Source organism: Tigriopus californicus, chromosome 2, assembly GCF_007210705.1.
Source record: "Tigriopus californicus strain San Diego chromosome 2, Tcal_SD_v2.1, whole genome shotgun sequence".
Classification (NCBI taxonomy): Eukaryota; Metazoa; Arthropoda; class Copepoda; order Harpacticoida; family Harpacticidae; genus Tigriopus; species Tigriopus californicus.
Genome location: NC_081441.1, coordinates 12281814 through 12294840, shown reverse-complemented (window position 1 = coordinate 12294840; position 13027 = coordinate 12281814). Strand labels below are relative to the sequence as shown.

General features: G+C 44.9%; 1 protein-coding gene across 1 annotated transcript; it reads right to left on the bottom strand.

Moving 5' to 3' along the window:
• Positions 1 to 1045: 1045 nt before the first annotated feature.
• LOC131892970 (DNA polymerase epsilon catalytic subunit A-like) lies at positions 1046 to 12140 on the bottom strand. The gene is made up of 14 exons (XM_059242850.1): positions 11794 to 12140; positions 10269 to 11239; positions 10015 to 10189; positions 8998 to 9459; positions 8150 to 8522; positions 7021 to 7373; positions 4266 to 6395; positions 3896 to 4202; positions 3473 to 3706; positions 3008 to 3408; positions 2667 to 2952; positions 2306 to 2544; positions 2005 to 2235; positions 1046 to 1499 (listed from the first exon to the last, which is right to left on the bottom strand). Exons 1-14 carry the CDS (start codon positions 12112 to 12114, stop codon positions 1104 to 1106), a joined length of 6879 nt encoding a protein of 2292 aa, XP_059098833.1. The 5' UTR covers positions 12115 to 12140; the 3' UTR covers positions 1046 to 1103.
• Between the last annotated feature and the right edge of the window lie 887 nt (positions 12141 to 13027).

The following is a 13027-nucleotide window of genomic DNA, read 5'->3' as shown; positions in this document are numbered from 1 at the left end:
ACAAAGAACCAGAACGGCAATGCTGAAAAGTTCATTTCATGGCTCTCTGTTCGCCCAAGGGTGGAAAGTAAGATTCCAGTTCTTTATGAACCAAAAGTAGATTTCTTTCACTTTGTATTAACTAATGTAAAAGTTTTGAGCCAGAGTCAAAAGTATACATTGAAAACCTATTATCATAAAAGAAAACTGTGTATTGAATGGCCATCGCTTTCTTAGCCTGCAGTTTATTCAACAACAGATCTCCACACCTTACACTCATTTGTGTTTTTATGCCCTCTTGCTTTAGTGGAAGTTCAATGCCAGCCCTCACACATTACTTCAAAGATGGTAGCCTGAAAGGTTAACCTCAAAAAAGATTTCTTGATCACTTGTGCATATTGTCATTTTATACACTTCAAGCCAAGAGAGTAACAGCCGTTGAGTAGATAGCAACAGATAAATTATTGGCAATTAAGTGTCCAGGTCACTATTCAGCACAAATTAGAATGCCATCCAGTTCTATTTGAGCTTTTTGAGTAAAAATTGTCCCTTGAAGGCCCACTACCACAAAAAATGTAGGAAAGGAGTACAGAGAGAAAAAAAGGATGTCTCAATAATGTAGAGTGGTCTTTGTTCAGATGGACATTGAAAAGCCATCACTTTCTTGGCATGAAAACGTGACAAATGGTGTTCAAAGGAAGCTAATGTTGTCAACCCCATACACTCATATGCCTTAGTATGCCACCTCATTTTCTAAGCCTTGATGGCATGAAAAGAGCGAACTCGCTCAACTTTTATGAAGGTGCACTTTTCCAAATTCACACAACGAAGTGACGTCCATTGAGTAAATAGATACTTGCCCGCTCTCTTTCTCTGTGCACCCTCATCCTGAACGGATATCAATTTCTTTTTCAGTGACAAAGCGTATGCATCCAACAATGACGAATTATCCAGGATAAAGATCCAACAATCTAGCCAAATGTATCTGAAGTCCCTGGGGAGGATGACTTCACGAGCGACTCTCACAACCACTCTCGGTGAAGCTCGGTTTAGTTCGTAATGATAGTTCCAATAAAAGAATAATGTTTACTTCAACATCATAGTTCTATTCGTCCACCCTAATTTTACATGGTCATCTTATTCATCGTCATTTTAAACTCGACCACTTCCTGAAGTAAAGGCATTTGATAATGTCGAGAAATTCCCAAGAAGGTCCTCAACAACTGTTCCAAGTCCTTGAACGATTGGACCGTCTTGAAGATTCCTGCACATTTGCAATATCGAGGCATGTTCCGGTCCTTGATTCCCTTGCACTTGGTGCATTGAAGATCCTGTAGAATGAAGCCCATGGTCTTCCGCTCGACCGCGTCCAAAAGCTGGGATTCGATCTCAGAGGTCTCGTAGGCGGTTTGACAATTGGCACTAGCACACAACCAAGCGGGCACGCCTCTTATCTCTCCTTGATGCGGATCTTTGCACAAATCAATGTCGCGGCAATGATTACAATGCTTGCAAATGACCTAGGAGTACAGACAGATATAATATTTGTCAGAGAGCAATTCTTCTGAAGTCTTGACTTAAGGGCTCTTGGACGAACACAAAAAAAAGAATTCCAGATAAAGAACGATAATGTGATTTCCCGAGTAGTAATGGACTGAAAGGGTCCTTGACGGAAACCCAAGCCTTTCGGCTCAAAGGGCAATATGATGCAAACAAATTACGAGAAGCTTTATCCTTTTGACTTGTAAGGCAACAACTAATCATGTGTGATATTTAGCATTGCTTCCACTGAAGGGGGAAACAACCAGAAAAATTGTACACAAAAAACTCTGACCCACGCTGTTCAAACTGACATTAGACGAAAGTTTTACATTTTTTGCATGGAACAAAGACAGGATCAAAATCCATCAATGACGAGATAACGTACTTAAAAATCAGCTAGGTCAAAGTAAAATAAGTTTGCTTGATTTGGTGTTAGAATCATTAATCACCCACACCAAAAATAGATTGAGATTTAGCACTTACCTCTGGTAAAATGAAGGAGATACACGGATCCTGCCAATCCGCTTCGTCACTAAATTCCCCTACGCCAATCAATCGCAAGAGATTCTTTCGTAGACGATGTACTTCATCACGAATACACGTGTCCAAACTCAGGACCTTGTACAACGCTTTGACAAATTCCAATGCCGGACTTCTCAGCTTTAGATGGGATCCGGGTAATTGCGGGAAAACGCTCTCTTCGTCATCTCCAACCTTGAATAACACTCAAATTCAGAGTCGATCATTGATTAACTGACGTGCTTGCCTTTTGGTCACCACTTACGTGCGGGGGAAGTTTCTTGTGGATCTTTTGGGTGACGCTGAACAGTCTTTGGGTGAGTTCTCCGTTGATCAGATCCTTGGCATACTCCTCGACTGATAAGGCTTCACCATTCGATTTCCTAGTCTTCCCAGGCGTGGATTGGCTGAATTGAGAGTTCCTTCGTCGTCGCACGGGCGTGGATCCCGGCGCGATTTTGTCGGCCGCCTCGAGTAAATACTGATAATTGGCCGTAATGTATCCTGAGATTTAAAAAATCAATCATATTTCACATCCCATGTGGGGATAAATGAATTGCACTAATGGTGACTATAAGAAAAATCAAAGAAATATGGGTAGAGTTAAATGTACTAGCTATTCCAACCTGCAATGACGGTGTTGAAGTTGTTCTGACAAGCGCCTTCCTCGGGCAGATATGTGGCCATGTTCCAGTTCATTTCAATTTCGGGCTCATCCGAGCTGTCCTCGTCGTTTTCACTGAATTCGGTCCCTTCCTCGGATTTGCCGTCTTCCTCATCGGACTCGTCACCTGTGGGTGGTTTTTTCTTGACTGGAGTGCCGGAGATTTCGGAGGGCTTCAACGAACTGGGCGGCTTGGACTTGATCCCACCGTAGTTGGCCGGATCGCACCAGAGCAAATAGTCCCAAGCCTAAATGACATGTATGTTTCATGGAATCGTCATCGGATTGGACTCACTTGCTTACTTGACTGAATCGCATGTCGATGGAGTGAAAGAGCTCTTTGTTATGAATGGTGTTGGTGACATATTCCACGTAGGCGAGGGCGTCCTCCAAAGAGCGTTTTTTGGTGCAAATGATGATTCGATTGAAGTCTGCATGCACAATCTCCGCCCCAAGGCGTTTGAATTCGGAGATCAATTGCATGAACAACTTCTTCATCAAGTTCAATAACGTCTTTCTCAGGGCAGGATCGTACAACAGGGCATTGGGAGATCGGAGCCATCGGTAGAAATGAATGATTTGGTAATCGGCAAAGATGTTGCGAAACTGCGACACCTCTCTTAACCAAGCATTCACCATGGCTCTCAAGACTCGGAAGGCCGCAGAGACCAAGGCCGTTTCATCATAGGATGCCAACGTTGAGACTGAAACCGATTATCATATGACATTTCCCCTAGATACGAATAGAAGCATCTTGGGTCTGTTTACCTTGACCACCCAACATCTCCTCCAAACTTGCTTGGGGCATTGTATCGAAGGCCACACTCCCAGCCGTGCCTTCAATGTCATTGACATGATGAGCTTGTAGTAGGGTGTTCACAGCCAAGGCATCCAATTCAATCTCGACACAAACCGTGCGATATGAGCCAGGGTTGTTCACAACCACGGACAAAGAGGCATCTTCAGCTTCGGTGAGAAGTCGGCTATCATCCGCTTCTTTCCCTATTTGAAAGCACAAAAGAGAAACACAAGAGGGTTAAATCCGTGCTTCATCTCACTTAGAAGTTTAAACCTCACACCACAATGGAGCAACTAAGCACAGCTTATGGCTCAATCTCGGCGTTTTGATAAGGCGAGAAAGTTTAGAAAATTAAATATCATGAAATGAAACGCCAACCCAACAAAACCTACCACCAAGATCGGGGAGATTCGTGGGTGAGCACCATAGTACGAAGTTTTGCTTGCGCAAATGCCGTGCATAGAAAAGATCCGCCCCAAAAGCCGTGGTGTCCTTGGGCAGGTTACCCACGGGCACGTGGAAATACCGACATTGCTCTATGGTGGCTTGCAAGTAGGTCTCGGACTTGAGAAAGTGCCGGATCATCTGACGAGCACCGACTCGCTGCCAATCCAAGACACTGTAAAGCTTGTCGCTATCTGAGACATGTATGGGAACCATGGGGAAATCCGACAAAACTGGCATGGATGTAGTTAAGTTCTGGAATGAAACGAGGAATCTTGACCATCCAAAAAATGGAGAACTAGCTGTTGGCAGGCTTACTTGGAAGTTGAAGAGCGATTGGACCATGACCACGGTGGGACCACGTTTTTCGTCTTTAAAAGCCGTGAGCAGCTTCTGGATCTGTCGGAACACTTGCCGAATGTCCGTTTCGACTCGAACCTCAAAAGCAAAATCACTTTCGGGGAGGAGATCTTTCTCCACAGCATTGCTCTTGACCAATTGGGCTCGTTCGTTGTTGTACAATGTGACTAAATTGGGCATTTGATTGCTCCGAACCGTGTCCAAGACGAACACACTAGCCTTCTGGCTCATGGGAAAGAACAGTCCGAAAATGGATTTAGCGTTGACCTTGTGCTGGTAGAAGTACACCTTTCGGAATGAATCATCCGCCAAGTAGGGATAGTGTCCGAGGCTCTTGAACTGAAGCCAACTCAAGTCGAAGGTATCGGTTTCACCCACCTTGAGGTCTTTGGCCTTGGCCTTGTCCACCATACAAAGGCAGCCAAGGTCCACCAGAGCCCTAAAGTCTAAAGGCACCTGGGTTTCATAGATCCCCTCAATGTCCGGGGTCGACAAATCCGTGACCAAGTCACTGGCATGTTGTCGATAAATGTCCTCGGGTACTCTGTACTCGTACAAATTCATGACCGGGTGGGCCCTGGGCAAGGTTTTCTGCACCTTTCGCCACAGGCCTCCGGTGTCACCGGCCTCTTTGGGGTTCCTTTGGTTCACATAGAACACTCGAGGAACGACAAGCTTGATCATGTGCAGATCAGAGCCCACCAAAGCCCACACTTTGAATAGGCCGGGTTGGACAGTTTCCACAATTTGGATCACCTGCCATGGAGTATCCAGCAGGGTCCTTTGGGCTTTGCGGAGGAAACCACCCAAAGTGGAGTGGTTTCCGGTACGAATCACGCCCCTTCCGCCAATTCCACACCCGAAGTCCTCTTGGCCTTTGGATCGCTTCTTCTGGGCCTGAGCCTTCTGGAGGGCTTGATGGGCCCATTTCTTCTTTTGGAACTCGATCCACTCTCTCACTTTCGATCTTGGTGGAGGGTCGCCCAAGACCTCCTTCCAGCTTTTGGTCCAGTTCTCTTTGGTTGGTCCAGCGACGTCATCGCGCTTTCGTTTCGAGTTCACAGCCACATTTTTCAAACCCAAGGGTTTTCGTCCGACGTCCTCAATGTCTTCTGACGACTCTTGGGGCGTCTCTTCGAACATATCTTGATCCTCGGAGAGAACAGGAGCCTTTTTGGCTTGAACAGTGAACATTTCACTGATTTTCCTTTGCTTCAGCACGTCATCCTTCTCCATGATCTTCTTGTGGAGCCAATCCGGATGAGCGATCCTGGGCACAGGGTTCGGAATGCCTTGCAAGGCCGCGGGAATGGTGATGATCTTTTGGATGGTCCCACCCAAACGTTCCACGTAATATCCCCAATCCAGCACTTTCCGGATGTCAAAGTCGGTCATCGTGTTGTCTTTGAGCCATTTTCGCAAATAATGGCGCCGCACACTCGGCTCAGACTCAAAAATGGCCAATGGAATGGCTCTCTCGGTGACGGGAGCGCCTTCAGGCTTTTTGGAAATGATAAATCTGCAACTCAGACCCGCATCCTTGACCATTTGATCGCCCAAGAACTCTGCCAGACGTTTGGCCGTGCTAATGGAAGTGGACTTTTGTCCCTCGTACTCGGCCAGGGTTTTCGACATGGACTTGTTCTCCGAGATCAGCTCGAAGAGCTCGGAATCCGGCATGTTGGCACCTTTCGAGTACAGAACGTCCAGCCAATAATCGGCCACTTTGGCTACAGCCTCGTAGCAAGACTCAAGAGAATCGCCCTTGAGGAACGCCTCGAAAACCGTGGATTGAAAGATCTTGATGATCTGCAATTCACCTCGTCGTTTCACTTCGAAACCTTTCAACTCGGCCAAAGAGCCGTCAAAGTTGAACACGGCATAACGTTTCTTGAGCTTCTTGCCCTCTTCTTTGGAGGCGGGCAAGATCATGGACAAGTACGGTCCGTCCACTTCAAAGAAGATGGAGTTCTCCTTCTTCTGCTCGTAGACGAGATTTTCCGGATCCACCAACTCGTGATATTGTTCATTGGTGAAGTTATCTTGGACCATGATGTTCAAAACTGCTCCCGGATAGGATATCGTCACCTGCGAAGATAAATGTCCACCAAAAGAATGAAAATCAAGTATGCCCTTTTTCTTGAGAGTTAAAAAAAATTCAGTAACAAAATATTTCAAAAAATATATATAAACTTATATCAACTCTAATAAGGGTAAAAAATTACTTATCGCAGTAAAAAAAGAGCACTTTACTCAAAAGTATTTGTAACAATATTTTATTATTCAAATCTCCGAGGACAGGAAAAAAAAAACAATCTGACGCCGGATCTGATTTTTTTTTTTTTTTTTGATGTTCCAAATTGTGCGAAAATTGGTCTCAATGAAGTCGAATATTGGACTTCTATGAAACAAAATCAGTAGGTCATGCCTTAAAAAATGACTCTAAATAGCAGAAATATACACCATCCATTTTCCATCTCCCTTTTTCTCCCTCCAAAAATTAAAGTTTCACTGCATAAATGTACCTTGGGTTTTTTGATGTTCCAAATTGTGCGAAAATTGGTCTCAATGAAGTCGAATATTGGACTTCTATGAAACAAAATCAGTAGGTCATGCCTTAAAAAATGACTCTAAATAGCAGAAATATACACCATCCATTTTCCATCTCCCTTTTTCTCCCTCCAAAAATTAAAGTTTCACTGCATAAATGTACCTTGGGTTTCTTGACATTCTTGGTTTTGACCACGTAGTTCTCGGGGAAGGAGGCGGGTAAGACGCACCAGATGCCATCCGTGTCCAATTCCAGAGGTCTACCCACTTGCTCCACCAATTCTCGGGCACATTTGATGATCCCGGCTCCCGTGTAGCACACGATCCCGGCCATCTCCATGGAATACCATCGCGCTCCTTTCCGCATGACGTAGCCGTAGAACGAGTTCAGAATACACTTGTGAGCCAATTGCAACGAGTCGTACAGGACCTCTTTGTTCTTGGCCGATTTGAGCCACGCCGCATCGCCGGAGGAGGCCGCTTCAGACACTTCCTTCTTCGCCACTTTACAAAGACCTTTTTTTCAAGGAATCAAATACTGATTAGAATCACTATTTTTCTTTTTTTTTATTATTTCTTCTTATTGCAAACTATTTCGAACGTTCACAATAACCATCTCCAGGTTTATGATAAATCAAGGACACTACAGTACTTAAAGAGTCCTTGGATGGATATACAGCACATTTTTAAACACGATTTAGAGTAGACGGGTGCCAAATCAATGCGACAACGTTAATTCCGCAACCCAAAATAGGGCGATTGATTTCCTATTTAACTTTTTTTTTACTTGGGGGGTATCGAATAATCGTAAAAATTGAAGCGACAAGACGACAGAATTTGAAGAAAATGATTCAAAAAGCCAAAAAAAGGACCAAAAAAAAGCATTGTCTCTGACAAAATTTGATTCGGAAAGAATTTGGCGTCATTTATCTTTATGCCATGGATCTAACTAACACCAAACAGCATAAAAAGAGTCGCGATTTTCAGGTAAAGCAAGATACCAACATAAAATGTTCTAACTTACTTTCTGAAAAAATGAGTATATCTAAAAATGATTCCCAAAAGAATGACTTGCAACACTTAAAAAAATCAACTAACTCTGAAGCAGAATGTTTACCAAAAATCTCAGTCCATCTTTTTCTTAACATTTTCAGGCGGACTCCCTTAGTGCTACTGGAAATGGAATCCCTGGCAATGGAAAACCCGATAAATCATATGTCCCTTTCAATTCATATAATATCCGATCCATTGAAGAACCCACCCAGAAAGCTGGAGAAAGCATCTCATCTCACCTTTGTAAGTGTATCGCCGGTCTCGGAAAGAGCGGACCGTGTCCACATAGAAACTGTTCTCCTTCTGACAGATCGTAGTGTAGCGCTCCTCCATCTTCGTGGCGTGGGCCTTCTTATAGGCTTTCCGGCAATACTCGCTCAAGCGCTTCTTCTCGTACGTGGCTCGCTCCTCTTTGGTGAGCTCATGAAAAGCGCGGTTTTGCCCGCCAGGGTAGAACGGAGGGAATTTCTCCGTCTCCAATTGTTGTTGAATGCGGTGATACTCGGATCTGGAGGCCGGCATGATCTCGCCTCGCCACATCCACGGCATTCGCCTTTGGCACGTCGCATTGGGCTTGTTGAAATCGCAAGCCGCACAGTCCGTCTCATCAACCTAAATGAGAAGAAAAAAAAAAAAGGTTCCAAATTTCGACTCGATAACCCGTTATTGAATGTTATTGTTATCATTTTTGACCGACGTCCTTACCGTTCGTTACTTAGAATGAAATCCCCGGGGAGTTCAAACAAACTCGCGTCTTAAGTTAGTTTTTTGTTCATTTTAGCGAACACTTTTTCGTGTTTAGGCCTAAGACGATATTTGAATCTTGAAAAAGTATTCCCAAAAACAAATACTAATGGGAACATCTTTTTGCGTTAGTTTGCATAACGTTCAGCTTGATAAATATGAACAAAATATCAATTTTACCTATCAGTTGAACGGAAGTATTCTATCTAACCCAATTCCTTAAAAAAAAATTATCAATTGAGCAAGGCCTACAATTAGAGAAAAGACACTTCCCAAAACGCTGCCTATTAGCAAATTGCTTTTAGAAGGCAATACACATCCATCCATAACTGAGGCTCCTTACCATGGCAGAAGGTTGAAGTCGATTGGTTAATATGATATTCGGGTACATGGCCCCTACGTCCAAATGATAAATAATGGGATTTTCCAGCCTCGCGGGTGTGTCTCGGAGATCCGCGAGCTTCTCTCTGATATCATCGCAGACTTGGTCGAAATTGAGCACCTCAGCCATGGGAATGCCCTCCTCGACTTCAATGGCTCGTCTCATGCATCGATCGACGTCGTCATGGAGCTTCTGGAAGGCCTCCGGAACCATCCGGAAGCGACAAGGGATGTCCGCCCTGAACACGCCCGACTCAATGGCCTCCACGTGTCCGCCCACGTAGGTCTCCGAGTCCATCACGTGGCCGTCCTCGGTCATTTTGTTCAGTACAGTCTCGTGTTTGTTGGGGAAGATGATGTTGGCGTGGAAGGCTTGAACGCATAGAAGCGACTCGCAGAGCGTGCCCGAACCTTTTCGGAGCACCTACAAATTGAAAAATAGAGAAGAATACAGAAGAAATTTGTATATGTAAAAATCATGTTTCATATAGTTGAATACGTGACTTGGTCGGAATCGATGTGTGCGCAGTAAAGTGTAAAAGTAAAGAGGGTTTGGTCACTTGGTCCGTTATTGAATGGAGTCGCAGATTGAGATTTCTATATTGAAGTCTGGTCTGGAGAGATATGCTTATCCAGATGTTATTACGCAAGCTTCCATTTAACATACTTATGGCAACAAAATTGGTCCCCAGAACAGAGCTTGTTATTCATTTATAGTGGTTAGATAGGGCAGTGAAAAAAAACAAAACCAAACCAAAAAATCAGAACACGCGTAGATTTAGCCACAACCAAAACTGCTTTTTCTTCTGAGCTGATCTGAATCTCTAAATTTAACGAGATCTTTTCAAATGCGATTTCCTCCTGAACTTAAATGTCACCTACCCGAATAGAAAGCGTAGAAAGGATGTCTTAACCAGATAGTTTTTGCAAATACAATTATAAACCCGGAACAATTTTCTGTGTCCGGGCGGAAACTCACCTCATCCGGTTCCATGGGAATGATCGTGCACAAAGCGTAGCAGAAAGGATGGACGTACTTCATATAGAGGTAATACGTGGCCACGGCGTCGGACACGGAGTAGTTGGACAGGTCCTGCGGCTCTTCCGTGGCCATGCGACACATGTCTTCCGGGTCTAATTCCACCGGATCATACCTAGAACAATCCCATGAGATTTCTTAAACTCATCCAATAATGACTTTTTTATTTTTTCCATTTTGGCTTGTATCTTCACCTCAATTTCGCTTTGGCCGCCGCTTTCAGGTTCTGGGATCCCACAGGCAAGTAAGAATCCCGCTTGACCCAACAATAGGCGTCCATGTGACTGGCAGGGCGACTGCAATACACGCCCTCGCGATTCTTGGCGAATCCGATCTCTTGGGCCATGTCCATACCGTGAATGGCGGCTCGAGCCTCGATGAACGGCCAGTCGAAGAAGTCGCCGTTGTAGGTGACAAAGATGTGCGGCTTGACGTCCAGGATATGGTCGAAGAACTTCTGGAGCAGCTCCAGTTCGTTAGCCTCGTTGTAGACAATGAAGTGACCCTCGAACTCCGGTTTGGGCGTGTACTCAAAGTCGTCCACGTCCTTGGAGATGATCTCCCGATTGGTGATGAGATATCCCTGGCCATCGATCATGTACGAGATCATCATGATCTGGTCCAGACTTGGATCGGGGAATTTAAGCGGGAGCTTGGTGGTTTCAATATCAAATGCAAGCACTATACAGTCAGGGCGTTCGATGAGATCCTCGCGTTTGATGATCTCGGGCTCCTCGTTCAGTCCCTTGCACTTGACCTGATACCAGGACCCCACGAAGATGGACCGGTCGATGGACACTCGGACATGAAGGGGCAGGTCGTGTTCCCGGATATCCAGGATGTTCTCCAATGGATTGGAGCGGATACTAGCGTGGGATGAGGAATGGGAGGACTCATCCGGATGGGTCATGGCCTCGGCCAAAAGCTCCGTGTAGGCCGTAGAGGCCTTAAGCCGCTCTTTGTTCTTCCGCACCGCCGTCAGCAGATCTTTTCGGACGCGGGTCAAGTCCGCGGTCGTGAGAAAGGTCAGCTTGAGGTAGGTTTGTTTGAGGCCCACCAAATGGTTGGGCAGGTCGAGGTCCTCTTTGTGAACGATCTCCATGGCGGTGATCAACCCGCCGCCGTATTTCTTACTAAGGTAGGCCTGGGTTTCTTGCATGCAGGCCTGAAGAGTAACTAACATTTAGAATATGGGTCCAAGAGTGATGCTCACTGGCCAAAAGGGGTTCGACGTGAATGGTTGATAAACAAGTGTTTTAAAAATCACAAGATCTGGTTGAGAAGAAGAACTTGGCTAAATTTGATTTGAGCCCAAAGAAAAGGTCTAATGGTTGAGTGGTTTATTCCCAGTTTTATCAATTGAGGCTTAGGTTACTCCGGAGATGTGGGCCCAGTTAAAAATACGAATCACAACATAAAAGGCCAATTTTCGGCCTACTCTAGGAGAGCTACCCAAACTTTGGGACCACATTAGACCAGTTCACCCCGGATTTTCCATGAGTGCCCATTCCTCTGAATGGAGACAAGTTCAAATGTGGGTAGACATGGAAGGATAACTCACAGTTGTAATTCTGTGGGTGATAACTCATGGCACTACTTCATATCCCTGAACAAAAAAAATAACATCGGTGGTGGTAATCAAGAGCTCGTATACTTTGGATGATCTGGCCTGAAAAAGGCCCATCCATTTTCCGGTCCAATTACCCATGGATTGATTACCTGTTTGATGCGAATATACAGATAGGGTTGAAAGGGTAAAGTGACTTTGAATCTGGCGCCATCCTCTTGAATGAAGTAGTAATCCACGGCCGCAATCAATCGCTTGTCTTCATCCAGGATTTCGCTCGAATGCATATTCAGCAAGTAACCCACATCTTCACGACAAGTTAAAACCCGATCGAAGCCGTATTTCGCGTCAATCGCCTCATTAGCGCGGGATTCGCGCAACCGCAAATCCGTCTGCGATTCCTCACTGCCCGGCCCACCGCTGGGGGCCGGGCCCGTCCCGCTCCCAAAACGCCCTTTATTCGACCACACCATTCTTCTAAGTGACGGACTGGATTCAATTGAGTTGTGTTATTGTTGGGAGGAGGTCAAACTTGAACCATGCTTCAGGCTGGCCATATTCAACGGGGACATTTGGGTCAGAGGGAGAGTGGACTTTGGTCTCATATGTTGGAGCTATTGTCGGTTGGTTTTTAAGGTAGACGAAGGCGTGATGAATCCTGGAAAAAATCGTTCTTAAGAGGGAAATCCGGATCACCCGACATTATTCCAGCCCTAGTCGAGTGGAGGATTGGTTTCTAGTAAAATGTAGCAGCCCTGATTTCAAAGACCCTGTTTGGCGCCAAACAAACCCGGTACGCTAAAATACAAACGAATAAAGCGCAACCTCGTGTAATGTATGTGAAATATAGGGAAGAACTGTTCATATTCATTCATCACTGGCAAGCTCGGAAAGATAATTTGTTTTGCCGGTGACGAGCAAACCTGGCGGATTGAGTGCTAGTTGGTGTCTCAACATAAGTTAACGTTTAAGAGTGGCTACTTTTGTGTAAGTAAAACTAGTTTTGAAAACTATCTGAAATCTGCCCTCAACGGCAAAACAAGATATTTTCCCACCTTTATAAACTTGGGCTAGCTCTATGCTGAAATGCATCGTACTCAATTCATGCTATGTTGAAAGACGTGGCCTTAAGACGAAATATCACAAGCTTGAGGCCAAAATGGCTTTACGAAGGCCGTGAGTACTTCACCGTACACTATCGCGTTTTGGTCAAACTTCTGTCCATTGGTCACTAAATTAGTGGTTAAACATGGCTGAAGCACCAAAAGGAAACATACTTTCCGAATCAGAGGTAAGTGTTGTAATAAACTATTATTATCACTTTTGTACCATATCCTGGCGAAACGAAATACCTCAATGGTTTTTGTTAAGGCCTGAGTGCTACGA